General features: G+C 37.7%; 1 protein-coding gene across 6 annotated transcripts in view; it reads left to right on the top strand.

The window, feature by feature from the left end:
* The window catches only part of WDR7 (WD repeat domain 7), a 366,979-nt gene that overhangs the window by 290,539 nt on the left and 55,448 nt on the right, over positions 1–20,992 (top strand). For all 6 annotated transcript variants that reach the window (XM_082416400.1, XM_082416401.1, XM_082416402.1 and 3 more), the window contains one exon: positions 2,316–2,415. In XM_082416400.1, coding sequence (XP_082272526.1) covers positions 2,316–2,415 — 100 coding nt within the window. The remainder of the gene's footprint in view (positions 1–2,315; positions 2,416–20,992) is intronic.

The raw sequence follows: 20,992 nt of genomic DNA, 5'->3' as shown, positions 1-20,992 counted from the left end.
AAATTGCAAAGAATGAAAGATGCAGACCTGTAATATATGGTCCTTTCAGGCAGACTAAAGATTTGATACCAAGAATAGATTTGATCTTTTTTTCTCCCATAAATAATGGTGTCTGTAGATGATATAGAAGGATGATATAGAAGGTTGATATCCAGAGCATAGAAAATGGTCAGTGTAACAAAACTTTTAGATTCGAGTTTAACTAAGTAAAATTTTGTCAACATAAATGTATTTTACCAACGGTTTGTTTTGAAGAGGATTATTTTGAGGGGTAATTATATTCATGTTTTGCAGAAGGATTTGGGCAGTACAACTGTTATGTCTGTGCAAAGTTTAATAGTGGACAACAAAATACCTCTGGAAATGTTATTTTCCTGTGGCTATTAACCTGCGCAGTATAGATATTTGTTAAAACATTTGTTAGCTATTATATTCCATGTTACTCTAATAGGATTTAAATTGTGTGGGCTTATGTGTGTTTAGATGTAGATGTAGACATAGGCATACATATAGATATATAGTGATGCCCAATACTTAGACCACTGTCATTATTGAATAACAAAATAGTGAACATTTTTAAACTCTTCTAAACCTCTTTTATTTTTGAGTATGGAAACATTAAATTTTGAATGCTGATTGCTGATTCCTGCCTTCTCTACCAAGGGCAGTAATAGGATGCTTTAGACAAGAGAAGCTTTTAAGAAACTTTTTACTAACGACTTAATAGTGGGGAAGCTTCATATGTGTCAGGAGCCTCCACTCCCCTTCCTTCCCTCAAACCTGTGTGCAAACAGAACGTCCCATACCTGAGCACAGCAAAAACCAGCGGGACATCCTAAAGTAGTACCTTTCATGCAACTAGAAATGAAGCATTCATCTTCCACTGAAGAGGAAAAAAGTTGCCTCATTGGGTGAGGCTTAGGGATAGGACAGAAGTATTGTTGAATCCATTACTTGGTAATAAGTATCAAACAAAAAGTTTAAACACTTAATAGCTTGTTTTCCAGGTTTATAAAATATGTATGAATGTCATAATGTCTGTTAATGCCGAAATGGCTTTGTCAGACTGTCCCTGGTTTCGAAATGCTCACAAATACCTTCTCTCCCTCTCGCCCTCTCTCTCTCTGCCTCTCTTACCAGAATTTCAGAAATGGAGTCCTATGCCCTACTAGTTTGTTTACTCTATATCAATCTCAAGAAAGCATTAGAGAAATGATATTTCTTTTCTGTCATTTGTTTTGCCTCCCCATCCTGTCTTTTAAAAAAATAATAGCAGAAAATTTAGATTAGTAGCAGGGAATCAAAGAGAAAAAAGGCAAGGAATGTGTAGTAGAATTGATGTAATAGCCTCAGAAATATTGAGGGTAGGCCACTTATTTATCTGGGTAACGCTCACTGAGACTATAGGACTAGATAATGGGAAGGCATATTCAAAACTCTTTGGGGACATAAAATCATACCTTATTTACACTTCTAATAATTTTTATTCTTACCTTCCCAGGCTCTAGCCATATGGCCATTAAATCATAACAAAGCATAGATCAGGAATTTGAATACTCGATCGTCATGAAAATTAATCTAGAAAAGTAAACAAATAAAAATAAATCAACCTTTTATGACCTTCAAGGCCTCCTCCCTAAATCCTATTTTCATGCGATGCCAAATCACCAAATATGCTTATTTATACTACCAATAGTCACAGTTATCATTTAGATAAACTCATAAATATAGAAACTCTAGAGAATTTGCCAGATAACTTTTTGGTGGATAACTTTCTAATTTCATTCTAAATTATGGATATGAACGTTTAAGCTTAATATTTATGTAGCTTTTTTATGATTGTTCTGCTGGAAAGTATTTTGCATTCCTTAACACTGTAATAAACCATGAGAACATAATTAGATTGAATATGTAAGCCTTTTCATCTTTTCTATTTCTGTTCAAATAGAAATATTTGCAGAATAGTCACTGTAGCAAAACTGAGTTTTCATATTTAATCTTTTTTGTATGTGACCCTTATCTCTTGTTTCAAAATTCAAGGGTGTTTGTAATTAAGAAGTTGTTTTCTATTGAAAATAATCATTAACAGGCCTAAGCGGTATTCTGCATCATTTTTCTTTCAGTTGATTTTAAGAATTACTACAATGAAACATTTTTGAAAAATCTCAATATATTAATTACAGATATACATATAGTTATTTAAAAATATATATCAGAGCTGGCTTTAATCTTTGAAATGTGCTGCTGTCCACTTTGATGTGCAGGTCATCTCACCTGTTTTTTCGGTTTTTTTGTTGTTAAAATGTTCAATCCAGGTTCTACATGGTCAGCTATTATGAGCGGAATCACAGAATAGCAGTTGGAGCTCGCCATGGTTCAGTGGCCCTGTACGACATCCGGACTGGAAAGTGTCAGGTAAATAAATCATTGTGACTTCCTCTCCATAAAGTGCGCAAGTTATTGAAAGGAGTGAGAGACCAGCACTTCACCAGTTGATGTGCTGAGCTGCTGGAACATTATGGATAATGCTAAAGGGATCAATAGTTTAATGAAGGACTCAGAGAATATAGACCCCTACTGTCTTTATTCACTGGGAATGAAGAGTTGCCACAGATGGGTTCGTAATAGAGCCTTGAGTAAGGTGGTACGTACTACTCACAAACCACTTTGCAATAAATCTTTTCTTCTTTTAAACAAAGTTTTCTGAATTTCTTATTTTTACCACGTGTTTTCTGAAAAAAAATTGGTGATACATTATTATGATTAGTGGCTAAACAAAAATTGGTTTTCTGACTATGTAAAATGAGATCTTTAGCGATTATAAGACAGTGTTCTACTCAGAGTTCAAGAAAGGCAGAAATCATAATGGCATTTAGTGTGGATCTGTAAGGAAACTGAGGCTCTATTTGAAATATATTCCTTTTTTATACGTTTATAACTTTCTCTGCTTTTATAAAATTTCATTGTTTATGAGAAATTCTTCTCAGTCTTGATCTTGAGCACTTCGTTCTCCAAATGTACCAGTTGGGTAGATGGAGCAAGTCTAGCCACACTTTACATATAAGTGAATCGAAGCTCCCAGACTTTAAATCTCTATCCCAGAGTCACACTGTTAGTTAATGGCAAAAGCAGGGCTAGGCTTCACCCTGATCATTGTGAATTTATTGTGGTCATTGATAAATAGTTCCAAGTCATAACTTCTTATTTTTCACTATAGCATCTATCAATGCTGATATATTCAATCAGGAATTAGGCATTGTATTCAACCGTAGTATTAGATTGATATATTCAACTGTATTAGGAATTTCCAGAAGGAATATGAAGAAATACATCAGGATGTAGCTAAATTTTAAATTGCCTCTTAAATTTAATAAACTATTAATTAGTTCTCCAAAAGATTCTCTGGCGGCTTTCCATGAAATAGTTCTAAGAGATGGTAACAGGTATTGGGGGTAAAAGTTTCAGGGGTCAGACAAGTTTGGGGGTACCGTTCGAATTTAACACGTTTCTGTATGCAGGCCTTCTCAGAGGCTCTGATGTGTGAGTGTGCGTTGTGAGTTTCCTGGAAGTGCGTGGAATATGCATCATTTGCCACACTGATGCAACTATTGAATATCCTTTGCGTGATTTTTTTTCTTTAAAAGACATTAACTCCTCATTGGTGACTGTATTTCTTTACTCTGAACTCTCACTTTGAGCAATGAAACCACTCTGAATGCTTGCTTGGAAATGAAGTTACATGTTGTCTATAACATTCTCTCCTAAGAGAGACAGGTTCTTCAAACAGCATTTCAGAATCTCTTTTGGTAAATCAATTTTTAAAAATTGGAATGCAGTTGACCCTGAACACTGCCAGGGTTAGAGGTGCAGACCCACGTGTAACTTATAGTTGACCCTCCTTATCCCTGGTTCCTCCGTATCCCTGGTTCTGCATCTGGGGATTCAACCAACCCTGGATGGTGTAGAGCTATGGTATTTACTATTGAAATCTGAGTATGAGTGGACCCTCGCAGTTCAAGCCAGTGTCGTTCAAGGATCAACTGTATATTATTATTAGCCAACTTGAGAGAAATAAGCCACAAACAGCAACAAGGTAAAGACAAAAAAAAAAAAATTGAATAAGGGGACCTTTTCAACTTTCTTTAAAATTGAAGTGAGGAAATCATAGAGAGGACACTATTGCCACCAACAGAGAGAAGAGTGAGACAGTGTGAGCACGGTGATGAAACCCAAAGAGGAGTGAAAGAAGAACAGCAATGAAGAACTAATGAGAAAGCACCAGACTGTCCTGAGCATACATTTCCTGACAGTTTTTTCCTCCTGCCTAGTCTCAGGGAAGATCTTGGTAACATGCGAGAAACATGAAAAATTTGAATATCTTATTCTTTTTAACTAAATTATTTAAGAAACACTTACCAATCAATGACAGTCTTTCTTAACAGGAATTTGTAATGTCATTCATATTTCATTTTATTTTCTGTACATTATTTTACTACGCTTCGACATTTCAGTCTCCCCATGATATTTTTCTACCTCAGCTTCTTTATTTTGATACCCCAAACTGTCATTAGTGTCGAACGATGGAATAACCTTTACCTTCCAGTTCTGTGTGAAAGAGAAGGTTACCCTTTACTCTCATCACTCAGAGCATAAAAACAAAGCTAAATCTCTAAAATCAATCTTAACTACTTTTGCCAGTTACCAGTTTTATCCAGTGACAATGAGCTCGTAAGGGATTCTCTTAATTCTTTTATGGTATTAGTGTTGTAGTGTTTGAAATACGTGAGTCGACAGTTGAAACAGAATACACAAGTATAGTTGGCATGTGCAAAAAATGATATTCTAGAGGTGAATCAAAGGACTAGGAATTTTGAACTAGGAATGTAGTAAAGTATTTTTTGAATTAGCTATTGGAATCAGTGAACAGAGAGAGTGGGACAATTTTCCTAACATGAGCAAAGACATAGAGATGTGACATAAAAGATGTGGAAGGGATAATTAGTAAATTCACTGGACTGCAGGGGTAGATTGCAATTAGGTGGAAAGATAAGGGGCAACCACCTACATGATGAGAGTCACAAGTGATGGGAAGACCCACTGTGGCCTGTCCAGGATGCCAGAGGCTAAGGAAATGTCCCTGGGCCCAGTGGAAGCAGAGGACCCATGGCTGAGGGAATAGGGGGAGGAACATACAGGTTCCCTGTCGTCGTCATTAAATTAGTTGGTAAAGGATAGATAGAAAAGTCAAATCTCTTTCCCTTACCTTTTGGCATTGGCTTCTTTTTTTTTTTTTAAATCAGTTTTCTTATGACCTGTTCTCAAACTAGTACAGGCAATTATACAAAACCACAAGATAAATATGCATTCAGTCTGGAACAGGAATTTTACTTATATTAAGAGTTTACAAGCTATCGCCCAAATCTGCCTGCCCCCCCGTTTCAGTAAATATAATTTTACTGGAATAGAGCCACGTCGTTCGTTTAAGGATCATGTATGGCTGCTGTGACACTACAGTGGCAGAACTGAGCTGTAGTAGCCAGCAAAGACCATATATGGTCCACAAAGCCTAACAAATGTATTGCGTGGCCCTTTACAGAAAAGGTTTGCTGACCTCTGACTTAAGCAACTAGAGGAGGAAGAGTTAACTCATTTAACTGAAAAGTGATTTAAAACAGTGTAGTGTAATATACTGGAGAAGAACAAATAGAAACTTGTGTGGCTTAAATCCCATCTCCATTTCATAAGCTTAAGAATATTTCTTCACTTTTCTGACGTGAAGTTTCCTCACTACAAAATAGTGATAGAAATAGGGCCTATTATTGTGAGAAGTAAGGTAATTTATGTAAAATTCTTAGCAAGTAGTATTCAGTAAGTGTTGGTTATATTAAAATAAACTTGGAAATACATTACATCGCAATGAAATTACATGAATTGTGGAGATTTTAAAGATAAACCTTGAGACCTCAGAATGTTTGTAGACCGTCAGGGCTAGGACTTCCCACCCCTTAGTTAGGAGAGCTTTGGTGGAAACGTCGGGCAGCACTGCCGTAGGCCATGTGTAGATTTCCTCTCTAAAGGCAGCTCTTGCCTGTGGTGTTGGGCTGAACCTCCACTGATTATGGAAATCAGAAACTCTGAGGCAGTTCAATAGTTAAAATCCTGCTGTGCCGCTAACTGTGTTTTTACTTGGCAACTGCTAGCAATTTAGGAGTATACCTGACTTGAATTCTGCTTAATGTAAAAAAAAAAAAAAGTAACTCCTGATGAAGTGCTTTAAATTGCATTGGGAAAGCAGCATTCTTGATAAGCAGGTTAATTAGGTTCCATGAATCCTTAGAGCTACAAGTATGTGTTTGGTTAAATCAGCAATGCAAATCTTCCCTCTAACAATATTTGCCTTTGGTTTGGCAGACTTGATATTATCTGTCTCTGATTTTCCAATCCTTTTTGGACGCGTTCTTTGTAATAATAACTGCTGGCTCTGTGCAAGATTCTCTTAGGTTCATGTTAGCTAGTTTTTCTTATGAAGTTTGGGTTGTGTTACTTGGTGGTATCTGATCCACTTTGGTAAATCTGGGCACTTATTTTCTTACTTTGACATAACGCTACCAAAAAGGCAGTGATGTATGAGAGGAAGAAAGTGTGGCCAAAGTCTTATCTAAATCTTAAATTAGTAAAAGAATTTTATTATTGAAAATTTTAAGTAAATTCCATAAAGAACTCATTTTTGAAACCCCACGTTTTCTACTGCCTGCTACATAGTAGTTGCACAATAAAATTCATTCATGTTGGGCTTCCCTGGTGGCACAGTGGTTGAGAATCTGCCTGCCAATGCAGGGGACACGGGTTCGAGCCCTGGTCTGGGAAGATCCCACATGCCGCGGAGCAACTAGGCCCGTGAGCCACAACTACTGAGCCTGCGCATCTGGAGCCTGTGCCCCGCAACAAGAGAGGCCGCGATAGTGAGAGGCCCGCGCACCGCGATGAAGAGTGGCCCCCGCTTGTCGCAACCAGAGAAAGCCCTCGCACAGAAACGAAGACCCAACACAGCCAAAAATAAATAAATAAATTAATTAATTAAAAAAAAAATTTCATTCATGTTGATCAAACAAAACACCCTGAGTCTTTGGAGTAAAAAATATAGTAAGAAATATAATATGACATGGTAAATGAAAACAAAGTGTGCCTCAATTCTATCAAAAATATATTTGTAATTTGGATATAGTTACATTTTAGTATGTCAGTAACCCCTCATCAACTTGTTGTTTCTGTATAAAGGATAATAGAATGTCTTTTCAGAAATAGCATAGAGAACCTCTTTCTTGTGAGTCATGAAAATATACCTATATTTCAGTAGTGGACCATGACCAGGCCTGCTATGGGCCAGATAATGAAGGAAAACACAGAAGTGAAGATTGATTGTTATAGAATGGTAGTAACTGAGGTCTCACTATAACCCGTTATAGATAGAGCAGGAGGTGGATTCTGGAATGCTAACATGTGCCCCATCACACAGCCTAATGCTGTAAAAAGCAATGAGCCTGCAGGCTGAGCTCTCTGGCCTTACAGATTCCTTACTCCACGTGGAAAGAAGGAGGCTACAGGTTATTTCGTCCACTTACTTTACCCTTATCTCCTGAATGTCCTCTGCCCTGCCTCTTTGCTAATTCCATGGTATTGAAAGCAACCCTAAGCTCTGTTCAGATCCATTTTCACTGGTCTTTAAACCTTAATTTATCCCATCATTGTTCAGCACGGCTTACCTTCACTCTTCAACCAGCAAGACCTCACCGACTGGTCCAGTCATGCTGTTATATACAGGCATCTGCCGAGCATCTAACTAAACTAGTGAGAAAATCAGAAAAACCACAGTTACCTTAAAGCGATTATGGAATAAGAGGACGACTGCCTCGTTGCTTTCCTGTCAGCCGCCTCTTCCCTTGTTCCCATTCGTCCTCAACTGCAAAGTAACTGTGAGAACTAGGCTTATTACATTGTGAGGAGAATCTATTTCATTCATTAAGGCTCCAGGGCATGGGGTCTACAGCATGTATAGTTTCGGAGACTTCTATTGGGTTGGCCAAAAAATTTATTCAGGTTTTTCATAAGATGTTACAGCAAAACCCGAACGAACTTCTTGGCCAACCCAATATTTAAGAGAAAAAAAAAAAATCAGAGGCCTGCATAAAATGAAACAAAAACAAACTATAAAGATATATATATATATTTCATTAGCTTAGCTACATGGTAAATCCACCTTTCTGGCGCCTTTAAAAAAATGCATTTCATAACCCTTACTGTACCTATCTTTGTACTTCTCTGGTCTGTGACGCCCCCTCTGCCCCACACCTTCTAGTTTCCACCTTGACAGAGCGACTGAAATCATACACTCCAACACACTAGGGTTGTCTCGCCACACCACTAGCAACGGACCCCCTGCCCCCTTAGTATAGTTTAGTAGAACTGGTTTCCCTCTCTCTCAAATTCTACCTTCACTTCCACAGCACCGCCACCTGACTTGATTTTCCTTTTAGTATGTCCTTAGCTAGATTTCTTAATTTCTTGGGGTACCCTAATGTTAATTCTTACCACTCCACTGCCCAGAGTACAGATTTCTTCACTTACCTGTTCTTTTTCCTGACTTTGGCTAGGAATTCATACATTATAATTGACCCCATTTCCTCTGAGCGGGTGAGACAAATCAGGTCTACAGCCTGGGCTGTTGGATGATTTGTTGCAAACACAATGAAGGTTTCAAGAAATGCCCCTTTCCCATTACCTTGGGTTTTAGATTATATTGAAATGTCAGACCTCACTGAATATATAAAGTTACTGTGTACTCATAGGTGAAGCACTCCTGGTAAACAAAAATGCTGAGAATAAGTCACATTAAAATAGTGAATATTGGCTCCTTTTTTATTCATGGTTCTATTGAAATTTATTTCTGACCATCCTCTGAATTCCTTATACCCCTTGTAAGTTATGTGGCCGTCTCAAATTCTTGTATCCATATTTCTGACTCAGATAAATGCAGTTTCTTTGCTGGTATTTGTAATATACCAAATTTAATATTAAATTCTATTAGCAAGTTATTTTATTTCCTTTTATTTACTAGGGAAGGCAGTCTTAGAGCAGATCCTGGAGCCAGACTGCCTTGGGTTCAAATCGTTGCTCAGCCCTTATTAGCTTTGAGGCTGAGAACATTGTACTTAAATTCTCTGTGCTTTAGTTTTTTCATCTATAAAACCGTCTTAGCATCATGTTGTAAAGGTTAAAAGAATATATTTATATATAAAGCAAACATCAGCCAATAATAAGTGCTTAAAAAATGTTAGCCATTATAATTATTATTTAGTCATTGGTTAAATAAGACAAAATCAGTCAGCCTTGAACTGTTTCCTCCTGCTCAGGTATACATGACTTCATACCAGCTAGATCCATTACAATTTCCTTTTTTGGATTTTTTTTTTTTGCCGCTTTTTATTCCAGAACAATTTGATAAATCTTAAAAGTAGAATGAGTAGAATATCAAACCAAGTAATTAGCAAAGTTAAGATTATACTTACTGTTCTGTCCTCAACCATCCAAGTTTAATAATTATTCTTTTGTGTATCCTGATTTTTCTATAGCATTAATCTATTGTTCTACTGATATATTTTTTAGTAATTTTTTGAAATCATTACAAATATTACTTTTCATGTTACTACTATATTAGAATCTTTCTAAGTGAAGCTGATTTTTAAATATGGTATTCTCAACTGCCAGCATATTCCAGTTTTTGGCCCATCTGTTTGTATATATTTAAAGTCTTATATTAAATAACCACCACTGGGTTTTCTTCAAGGATTTTATTACTGTGTAATTTTCCACATCTGTTTTCTTCAGCGTCCTTTTTAAGATAGGAAAGATTAGGTCAGTGAGTCAGCCATTTTATTATTTTCAATTTCTCATTTGTTAGGCAGCATAATTTTTTTTGTAGTTTCTCTTGCTTTCAACAGGCATAGCTGTGAATGTTCTCATTCTCTCTTATTTGCATATCATTTATTCTTTATCCTTTCATTACTTATCTCTGTTGAAATTCAGTCTAGTTTATTTATAAATTTACCTCTTTGTATAAATTACAAGCCTTTTTATGCTGCTTAGATGGTTGCCTTTATAACTCAAAGGAAAACGGTAGTTAGGATCTTAAGGATTGTTGTTACCTTATTTGGAGTTGGTTGAAAATTTTTTCATTCTGCTTCATCTCTGGGTCTGACAAGCTGTGGCCAATTCCCAATTGTTTCTTTCTTTCTTCCTTTCTTTCTTCCTTCCTTCCTTCCTTCCTTCCTTCCTTCCTTCCTTCCTTCCTTCCTTCCTTCCTTCCTTCCTTCCTTCTTTCTTTCTTTCTTTCTTTCTTTCTTTCTTTCTTTCTTTCTTTCTTTCTTTCTTTCTTTCTTTCTTTCTCTTTCTCTTTCTTTCTCAACATGAAGCTTTGAAGCTTCCTGTAACAATTAATTTCTTACAGGAATTATTTTGCTTTCATTGGCAGTAATGACCTACTGATACCAGGTCAGTCGAAATTGAGTAATTTCTGTAATTTCCATGCCCCCTCATGAGAAGTCCAGATATAATGCTTGAATGATTAGCATTTACATGAGAGCAAGGGAAGAGGAAGATACATAGCGGCTGGTGAAGGAGCAAGTCAACCTCTCTTTTTCTCTGGAAAATGAATGAAATTTATTAATTGCTTCTTCAGATTATAAATGTAATTCATGCTTATTAAAAAATAGCCTCAAGCAATAAAAAAATATTTAAAGTGGAGAGTTAAAGTCCACTGAAACCTGTCCCTTAGAGTTAATTCTTGTTTAGCTATTTATTGTAAATACTTTGAGTCTTATTTCTCTGATATACAAATAATACTATTCCCTCCCTCCTCCCCAATAATATAATAGTTTTCTGCAACCTGTTTTATTTTTACCTAACAATGTATCATTTCTCCCTGTGAGTCCATATAGCTCATTCAATGATAGCAAGTAGTGCCTACTATTAGTTGCAAATAAAGCAGGTGTGGATCCTGCCCTCAGGGAGCTTCTATTCAGTGAGAGGAGACAAGAAAATATCAGGGAGCGGGATGATAATACAAAGGGATGACGGCTACCTACTTTAGGGGCTCAGGGGTGAGTGCATTGAGGGGGTTTCATTTCACCCGAGACTATGTGACCATCTAGAAGAAGAGCATTATAAGGACAAGGAGCAGTTAGTACAACGACTAAGCTGGGAATAACATTGGAAAGTTTGCGGAACAGAAAACAGGCAACCGCAAAGGGCATTCAATTTGTGAGCAAGTGGAAGATAGATTTGAGAGGGAGTGTGGTAAGAAGGCAGGATCTGATCATGAAGGCTAGGGTGGGGATCTCAGATTTTATTTCAGTGTGATGGGTTGCCATTAGAGAATTTCAAGTGAGGAAATTATATGATGTTATATGATTTTTTTTTTTTTTTGCAGTTTCATAGTTGATTTCTAGTTTCATACGTCATGATTGGAAATATATGATGTTTTTAACAATTTTTTTTTTGCTTGCTTTGCTTTTGAAAGGCTTTTGTTCTTTATTTCACAACTTTGGAATCACAAGAGACATAGTACTCTGCAGCCTAAAAAAAATCTTAATAGTACATCATAGCTAAACTTCCAGGTCAAACACCATTGATCTAACATGTTCTTTACAAAATATAAAATACTTTATAAAACTATTATTCTGTTGATGAACTATTCACATTAAGTCCAGCTCTGTGTTCATACATACAAAGCTGCAGTGAGCATCTTTATATACTGGTGCTTTTCTCTCTGTAGGATAGATCCTAAAAACAGGAACTGGTTTGATCTGTTTTTATTTTAAAAGATTAATAGCTGCTGAGCTGGGACTAGGGTTGTTACAGTAGTGGTGGAGAAATGTGACACATAAAGGATATGTTTTGTAAGTAGAGCCAACATGTCTTGATGATGGTTCAAATGTAGGGTGCAGGGTGTGGAAAGTTCAGGGAAAGGCAGTGGTGAGAGAAAGGAAGAGTTCAAGGGTGACTCATAGATTAGAGTCTTGAGCACCTAAATGGATTATGGTGCCATTAACGACTGAGAGAAAAGCAGGCGAGGTGTGGGATGAAGGTCAGGACTTAGGTTCTGGACATATTAAATTTGAAGGGCTATCTTAATCTATTCGAATGACTACATAATATTCTAGTACACAGGTGTAGAATTCATTAGCCAATCCTCTATCGATTAACATTTAAGTCCCCTCCCCCCAGTTTCTCACCATTATAAACAGTGCTCCATTGAATAGCCTTATTTATATAACTTTCTATGCCTCTCTGATTTTCTTAGGGTAAATTCCTGGATTCACAGTGCTAGGCCCCAAAATTTGTGCATTTGATTATCAGAATTCTTTGAAACTACTTTCCCACGGTTCATGCGCATTCATTTTTTCATACTTTCCCTAATATTCCTATGAATAACAGAATGACTCTTGAACTGCAATTATTCTCATTAAAAAAAAAATGAAACTCCACAGTTGGTCTGTTTTGCCTTCTGTATTTTTCATCTTGGACCATGGACTGTTTATTCATTTATTCATGAGTTATCACTTATTTTATTTATAAAAAAGGAAAATAAAAATAATTTTATGATAACTCTTCTCTGTATCAGACACTGTATTATGTGCAAGGGGTAAAAATAAATAAATATGAACTGTTTCTTATAGAATCCCTCAAGGAATTTATACTCTGATCTGGAAGACAGACATAAACCCGGAGTTGAATACTGTGATTGTCCTTTCCAGCAGGGCTGTCTAGAGTGCCATGGGAGAACACAGGAGGAACACGAGCACGGGTTTGTTTAGGAGTCTAGGGAGGATGGTCTGAAAGGGCTTTCTAAAGGAGAGGACGTCAGAACTGAGCCATTCACTGTAGGAGTTAAGCAGGAAGGGCAAGGGCAGGGCCATGGTTCCAGGCAGAAGACGCAACACCTGCAAAGCCCAGAAGAAGAAGCGATGTAGTGGAAGCATGCTTATCAAAACCTGAACCTGAGAGGTGTTTTCCCCATTATATGTGAGTGATTCACGTTACAGCAATCTTCAAATTGGCATTACCCTGAGAAATGTACAAATCTTAGGTGAAAAGCAGTCATTCCAATAGGTAAGTAGAGACACCTCTTCTCTGTGACTTTTTTTTGGGGGGGCCACGCAGCTTGTGGGATCTTAGTTCCCCCACCAGGGATGGAACCCGTGCCCCCTGCAGTGGACGTGTGGAGTCCTAACCACTGCACCACCAGGGAATTCCCTCTGTGACTTATTGAATGCTAACTCAGTAACATAGATTTTGTAAATAAAGTTTACATGGTGTTAGCAAAATGTAAAGCAAGAACTGAATGCTGGCATTTTCCATAAATAATATTTTTAGGAAAAATGGGCTTGGCAAGATATGAAAATGTTTTCAGCATGGGATTCAAATCATTCTGATGAAAATAAACCAGGTTAATTTTCTCTAACACATTTAATTCTGGCAAGCACTCTAAGGCTGCGACATATGGGAAGAAAGCTAACATTCAGGTTCAACAGCAGTGTCAGCAAACACACCTATATGAATAGAGGTTTGGAGAAAAATGTCTTCTCTCTAAAAATAACAAAGATTTTACTTCTACTTAAGAGGAGCAATGGGCCTTAGGGATCTGGTGGACAGTAAGATTGATGTCTCTTTAAGGCAGAGTTTTGAAGCTTCAGGCACAGTTTTCACTGAGCAGAAGTCCATAACGCTTATACATCAAGGGTACTTATGTGATGATTGCAAAAATTGCAGTGAGAATTGACTGCAGTACTTAGGCCAACATTTTAGGCATTTTCTTCCTGTTCTTTTCAGCAACTGGTTTTATGGCAGGTGCTTCCTATGACATTCGGGAGCAACAACCAGAAATATGGCATCAGGGGTGATAATAAGATGAATGGTTGGAGAAGACAATGGTTTCCTGACGCTGTGTTGAAGAATTACCTAACAAGCTTCCCGTTTTAAAAGTAAAATGCAATTTAGAGAAGAACCTCTCAGAAGAGAAACAGATATCTGGGACAATGCTTGAAATTAGATCATCGTTTATCCTGAAAGTTTAACAGTTTTTAAAGAATTATTTTAATGGACTGAGTAGAGGTATATTTTTCTGTTGTCTGTCTGCCCCATCACTCACTGAGTATTTCTTATATCCCTGTTATACTTTGAATGGCAGTATTTAAGATTTTTACACCAAGAAAAAAAATTAATTCTTGGTAATATCTATAATTGGAAATACATGAGGTAGAGAGTTCAACTGTTTCCAAACCCAGCAGTTATTACAAGCATTTCAACATCCTTGCAAAAGCATTAAGTAGACTGAAATGAATTTTGGTTCTCAAAATTCACGTTTTATCTACACTTCTCAACGCCATTCAATTTCCTTCCTAGCCATTCTTTTTCCTATCAACACATAAAAAATGAAAATACAAGTGTCTACTGATAGATAGATAGATAGATAGACAGACAGACAGACAGACAGATAGATAGATAGATTCTACATATATTTAGTCCAGAAAATTAAAAAATACTAGGTAGGAGAATCACAGTACATTGAATTCATTCTGGATTTGGTGCCTTGTATTCTTTATATCCACTCTTGATATATAAAGTACTTAAAGTCTGGCATATAATAGTCATTGAATAAATATGAATCATAAGTACTCTAAAACATATATAATAGGGACATGAGTCTGTAGTTCATGATAGGTTCTAAAGAAATGTTGATAATGATTCAAAGGAGCTTGTCAAAATTTGATAGCTCCTATCTCAAACAGAGCTCGTGATGGAGCTTACGTCTAGTCGGGGAGGATACACAGGTAACACAAAAGCCCTCGTATCTGGCACAGGTCAGCCTCAGAAGTTGCTCAGGTAGTCAAAGCTCTTGCTTAAGTGTGGAATCATATAAAATGATATATATCTTAAACACATCATTTTAAGTTCCATAAAGATAATTTTATTTTCCATCTCTTTTAACATGAGACCAAGGCCTTTTCTTTCTATAATTGGTCCACTGATTATAGTTCTAGAACATTTTTCTTCCTAAATCACACCAGCTTTGGTTTCTTTAAGTAGATTGAGAAATTAAAGATACTCAGAAAGCAGTCTCAGAGTATAATCCTAGATGTTTATGCTTTTCCCATTCTTTTACGGTTGTCTCACTTTCACCTAATTTCATGAGTGTGTGTATGTCTATGTCTTTCTAAAGCAGTCTCCCCCTTCTTATAATTTTATATGGTGTTTAATTCAACTACCTGTTTACACTGACAAGCAGAATTAGCATAGCTTTCGTTGACTCTGGGTCCCAGAGCTCACCTGGTGAGAGCAGTAGCAAGTGGGCCTGTTAACAGCTGGCATTCCTCACGTGGTGGGCGTCAGTCAGGATGTCTCACAGAGGGAGTACCGTGTATCGCTTAACCCCAAGAGTCGGCAAAACTAGAAGTCAGTTAGAGAGCTCCTAATACCTTCAATGCGTGGTGCCTGGAAGTATTTCCATGGCACTATGAAATGCAGAAGGGAATGAGTACTCGTGTGGGCAAGGTATTTACAAAAGCGCAGGGATGACAAAGATGAAACAAATAAGTGCAATCAAGTGTTTCAGTGCTACAGTAGAATGATGTGGCATGCCACAACGAAAGAAAGGCTGAATCCTGGGGAGGTAGGAGACAAGGACAGGAAAAGATCCACAAAGAAGGTCATGTTTGAGCTGAGGCTTTGTGTGTGGCGTGGGGGGAGAATAATTTTCTTTTTTCTATTGAAGTATAGTTAATTTACAATGTTGTGTTAGTTTCAAGTGCACAGCAAAGCGATTCAGTTATACATATTTGTGTGTGTGTGTGTGTGTGTGTGTGTGTATACATTCTTTTTCAGATTCTTTTCCATTATATTCCATTATTACAAGATGTTGAGTAGAGTTCCCTGTGCTCTACCGTAGATCCTTGTTTACCTATTTTATATATAGTAGTGTGTATATGTCAATCCCAAACTCCTAATTTATCCCCGCCACACACACAGAGATGTCTGTGACTATCTCTGTTTTGTAAATAAGTCCATTTGTGAGCTGAGTCTTGAGTAGGTGTTCCGTAGGCACACAAGGAGGAAGAAACCTTTTCAGAGAGAGGATAAAGAGGATAAACAGAAGCACAGGGACATTATTTAGCTTAGAGTGCATTCCGGGGACTGTGAAGTGTTTGCTATGCTGGGAACCAAGGTTGCAAAGGAGTATAGCAGTGTGACAGAGGAGGAGAGAGAGAAAGTCTAGTGGTTAGGAGGGGGGAGATCACGGTAAGCCTTGCCTGGATAGATGGCCTCATGGAGTGGAGTCTTGTAGGTCAGGAGTAACAAACTCACATGCCCACAGAGACCAAGCAGGTAGCATAAATTAATAAAATAAAGGTCAGCTTTCTTGGTTAATCTTTTCTTTACCCATTTTGATAGCACCATCCAAGGAATATTTGTCTTTCTTTATAACACTACTCTCAGTAAAACAACAGTGTAAGCCTTTAGTAAAATGCCAACTGATAACTGTACTTGAGTGTTAGGGACAGAATTGGGAAGGGCGGGGACCGTGTCAGACTGGAGAGCAGGTGCTTCCACGTGAAGAGATCAGCCGTGTCTCAGGTCCTCTCAGTTGGTGCCATGTGGAATTGTGGGCCTGATCTGATTTTTCAAGATAAGCTGAAAATCTGGGTTTTTATTTAAAAACATCCCGAGTTTTAAATGCTAGTGACTGGTTTTACAAGTTTTTAGAGTATACAAATCACTACTACACTGAATGCATAGTAGTGTATGCAGAGAAACCAATTTGAAGAGTTTCGAGCAGGGGAGAAACAGGCTCACGTATTCCATTTGGGAAGAACAGGAGTCCAGAAGGTGAGTAGAAGGTTTGCTCTTTGAGGTTTGGGTAACGATCCAGGCAGCAGTTGATCCGGGCTTGAATGGCGAGGTGAGTGGCCGAGTGAAGAAAATGAGCAGGAAGCATAACATACAGCAAGGAGATTATGATAAGCCTTAAAATGCAGCATTTTATATCCATACACTAAATTAAAAGATAAATTGATACCATAATGAAACAGTAAAAGCAACACTTTCTGGAGAAAAAATAAGAAAAGAAAAGGATGGGCTAGGTATGAACTGGTAGGGAAGATGGTCATGTAAAAGGAAAGGTGTAGTTTAGGCATAGAGAGGGGAGTTTTAAAAATAAAAGAACTACGGAGTTGTTGGAAAGATGTAATACTTAGGATATTTTATTTACAAAGTACTAGAAGCCACAAAAGAGGCTTTCAATTAAAGAATTTATGATTTCATATAACAGAACATCCAGAGGCGGCTGTTGAAGTGAGCAGCTCAATGGTATCGTGAAGGACCCCAGTTTCTGCCTCCCTTTCTCGCTGTATTCAGTGCATTGGTCTCTTAGGCTGGACGACCTCAGGATACAGGATGCTGCCACAGAGCCAGCAACCTATGCAGAGGATACCATCCGGAGGCAGAAAGAAGTTTTTAAAGCAAATAGACCATCTGAGAAAGCCTGTTCTTATGTCTCGGTCCACCAAAATTGTATCGCATACTCATTTTTAAACCTGTTGCTAGAAAAGAGAATGGAATTATCATGACTGACTAATTGAAGTTTACTCCTGAGATAGAAGGCTGTCACCTTTCCAGAACACAGGGGGTTGGCCTGACGAAGGCAACCAACATTGCCTCCCCAAGGGAATTTGGTAACATGGCCCTTGGAGTGTTGTAAGATGTGATAAACAGGAAAGTAGGTTGATGGTAGAGGCTTCGGAACAGATCTGGATTTGCGGACCTGCCCTTCCACCTGCTATCTTTGAGACTTTGAACAAGTTACTAGCCCTCTTTCCTCTCCTGTAAAAAAAATGGGCATAATTTTAGGCCCTCTTAAAGATTAATTGAACTAACATATATAAGATATTTAGCTTCATGATTATGACAGTCTCAGTGCTCAGTAAATGGTAGTAGTGGGTTGATTAATAGTCATCTTTAAAATCCAGTTTTGAGTTTCTGAATTTGAAAGAGACTTTTGGTGTAAGAATAGAGCTCTTAATGGGAAATATGTTAAAACAAAGTAGACTAATAGTAACATGACTTTAAAAGAATCAGCTTTCCCTTTTTTTTTTTTTAACAGTAATAAGAATAGCAGTCAAGATTCAAAGCAGGTTGTTTTTTTTTGTTTTTGTTTTTTTTTAATTTATTTTATTTATTTTTGGCTGTGTTGGGTCTTCTTTTCTGTGCGAGGGCTTTCTCTAGTTGCGGCAAGCGGGGGCCACTCTTCATCGCGGTGCGCGGGCCTCTCACTGTCGCGGCCTCTCTTGTTGCGGAGCACAGGCTCCAGACGCGCAGGCTCAGTAGTTGTGGCTCACGGGCCCAGTTGCTCCGCGGTATGTGGGATCCTCCCAGACCAGGGTTCGAAGCCGTGTCCCCTGCATTGGCAGGCAGATTCTCAACCACTGCGCCACCAGGGAAGCCCAGCTTTCCCTTTTATTGGAACAGAAACAGTGAGGTAGAATGGTAAAGTACATGATAAGGCTCAAGAGACCTGGCTGTATTCCCTTCTCATGTTCCGTCCAAGGCCAAGGGCCCCTTCCCTTCATCACACTAGAGGGAGAGGATTGCCCTCGGTTACTTCACACTGTCCCTGTGCCCTCCCAGCCTAATTGATCTTGTGCTCCAGCTTCAGAGTGAGCAGTTAAGCAGACACACTTGAAGACAGAGTAAATGCTTAGAAATAATTTGCATTTATTCCTTGACTGTTTAACTATTTAAGTAATTCTGCTGTTCCCTAAAGTTATTTCTTAATCTAGACTATTTATTAATGCAGTGAAAGGCATTGAAAACATAGTGCACTGTCAAGCAGATGTCAAGAGTGAGAAGACATCTGTATAATGCCCACCACACCAACTTAAATGCTTTTTCTCATATATACGGAGAGTGGGCCTTTGTAGCCATAAGAAAGCCAGCTGCCATAAGCCTGTTGAATTTCTCTGGGTGAATATCCCAGCATATGGCATTGTGACTCTGTTGCTGTAATTTATATAAATATGTTGCCAGAGATGAATTAAAACTTATCATTGTAAATCTACAAGGATACAGCTGTAACTCACACAGATTTATTACCTGTAGACATGTATATCAGGCCTCTGGAATTACAGCCTCTACTGTAGACAGAGGTTAAAGAAGAAGGTAACAACTTACATGCCATTATACATTTACAGCAGTTTGTCATTCATCGGTGGTGGTATGAATACCAAATACAGCAGGTGGACCATCTTTCACCCAACGAAGTCTAATTGGCAAATTTCTGCAAAAATGCTGAACAAAAGATCACCAAATGAGGAGTCAGAAAATTTAGTCTTAGACGCAATTACTAAATTTGTTACTTAAATCCTCTGAGCCTAAGTTTACTAGGTATAAGACTGTTTTTCAAAAACCTGTTATTCTACCCCAATACACTTCACATGTTTTTTGTGATTTTCATTCATTCATTTAGTCAATAAACATTTATTGAGTGCCTGCTATATATCAGGCACACATTATTTTTTTAAGCTGAAAGAAATAATTTAGTCCAGCATCCTTATTTTTGCAAAAAAGCAAAGTGGGTCCAGAAAGATGACGCGCTTTACGGAGGATAGGAAAGGGCTTTTGAAAACTGCAAACTTCATACAAGAGGAAGTAATTATTAATTGTAATGCTAAGCTAGTATCCTTTGTAGGATGATGTATATGTGTTTAGTTCTCCATGGATGTTTTCATCTCTCTAGGAGTTCCTTTTATATAAATTCACTGGGCATTGTCATTTAGCATTGTTCTATCCAAACCAGGTGACACATCAGAATCACGTAGGAAATTTCAAAATAGATTCCTCCTACCTCACACCTTCTGAATTAGAATAGAATCTCTGAGGCAGGGACCCAGATGTCTACATTTTTATTAGGTGCTCCTAGGTAATTTGAAGGCAGACTGGGGTGGAGAAACTCTGGGTTTACCAAACAAAATAACAGGTTATGTGAGGAGCAAACAATGTTTGAATTATTGTAAACTAACATTTTAAGTCCCCACGGTTTAGAAAATCAAATAATTTTAATATCAGGAAAAAGAGCTTGCATTAGATCTAGAATCACATAGACTGAAATGGAGCCTTAGGATGAGTGGAACTTGATTGAGGGGAGGGGTATTACCATTGAGAAAGCAATGCAGCAACATGAAGGAAAGGTTTAGAGGGGAAAGCCCATCATAATCCGCACCCCCCTGCAAAGATCTTACATTTATATACTACTTATTCACATGTATAACTATTTGTATTTGTAATCATAATCCATACATCCCTAGATTTGCTTTGAAATATTACATAAAACCAAAAAATTTTCGTTTATGAGGTTTTAGTTACTCCTTTCTATACCTAGATTTTCATATTGCATTTGAGAATTACCCTAGTATGTTATACCAACCCACCCTGACAGAGCTTTAAGCAACTACTGTTGGGTACACATACAGCCTCCTTTTCTCTCCACAGAACCCTTTCTGATGACTTTTCTGTTCTTCAAATTACAGCCGTGGGAGTTTCTACCAGATAAAAGTCACTAACAGAAAACTTGCTTACAGAAGTCACCAGTATCTTGTTAACCGCTTACAGCTTTGTCCCTAATGGAGAGTTTCCTCCAACTACTCAGCTACAACACACAATGCAAGATTTCTCTCTCTCTGGATCTCTCTCACAATATGGTAGGGTCTTTTCTCTTGCTACAGCATCTGTTCAAATCATTTGTTAATTTAATAAATATTAAGTATTTGCTGTGTACCAGCTACTATGTTAGTGCTACTCACTACTGAAATAACGTATTTCTATTTAATGATTATGAGGAAACTAATGCTTCCTACAGAGACATACTATCAATAGAAGAACATTT

The sequence above is a fragment of the Balaenoptera physalus genome (genome assembly GCF_965194825.1).
Source record: "Balaenoptera physalus genome assembly, chromosome: 12".
Classification (NCBI taxonomy): Eukaryota; Metazoa; Chordata; class Mammalia; order Artiodactyla; family Balaenopteridae; genus Balaenoptera; species Balaenoptera physalus.
This window is presented reverse-complemented; position numbering and strand designations above follow the sequence as displayed.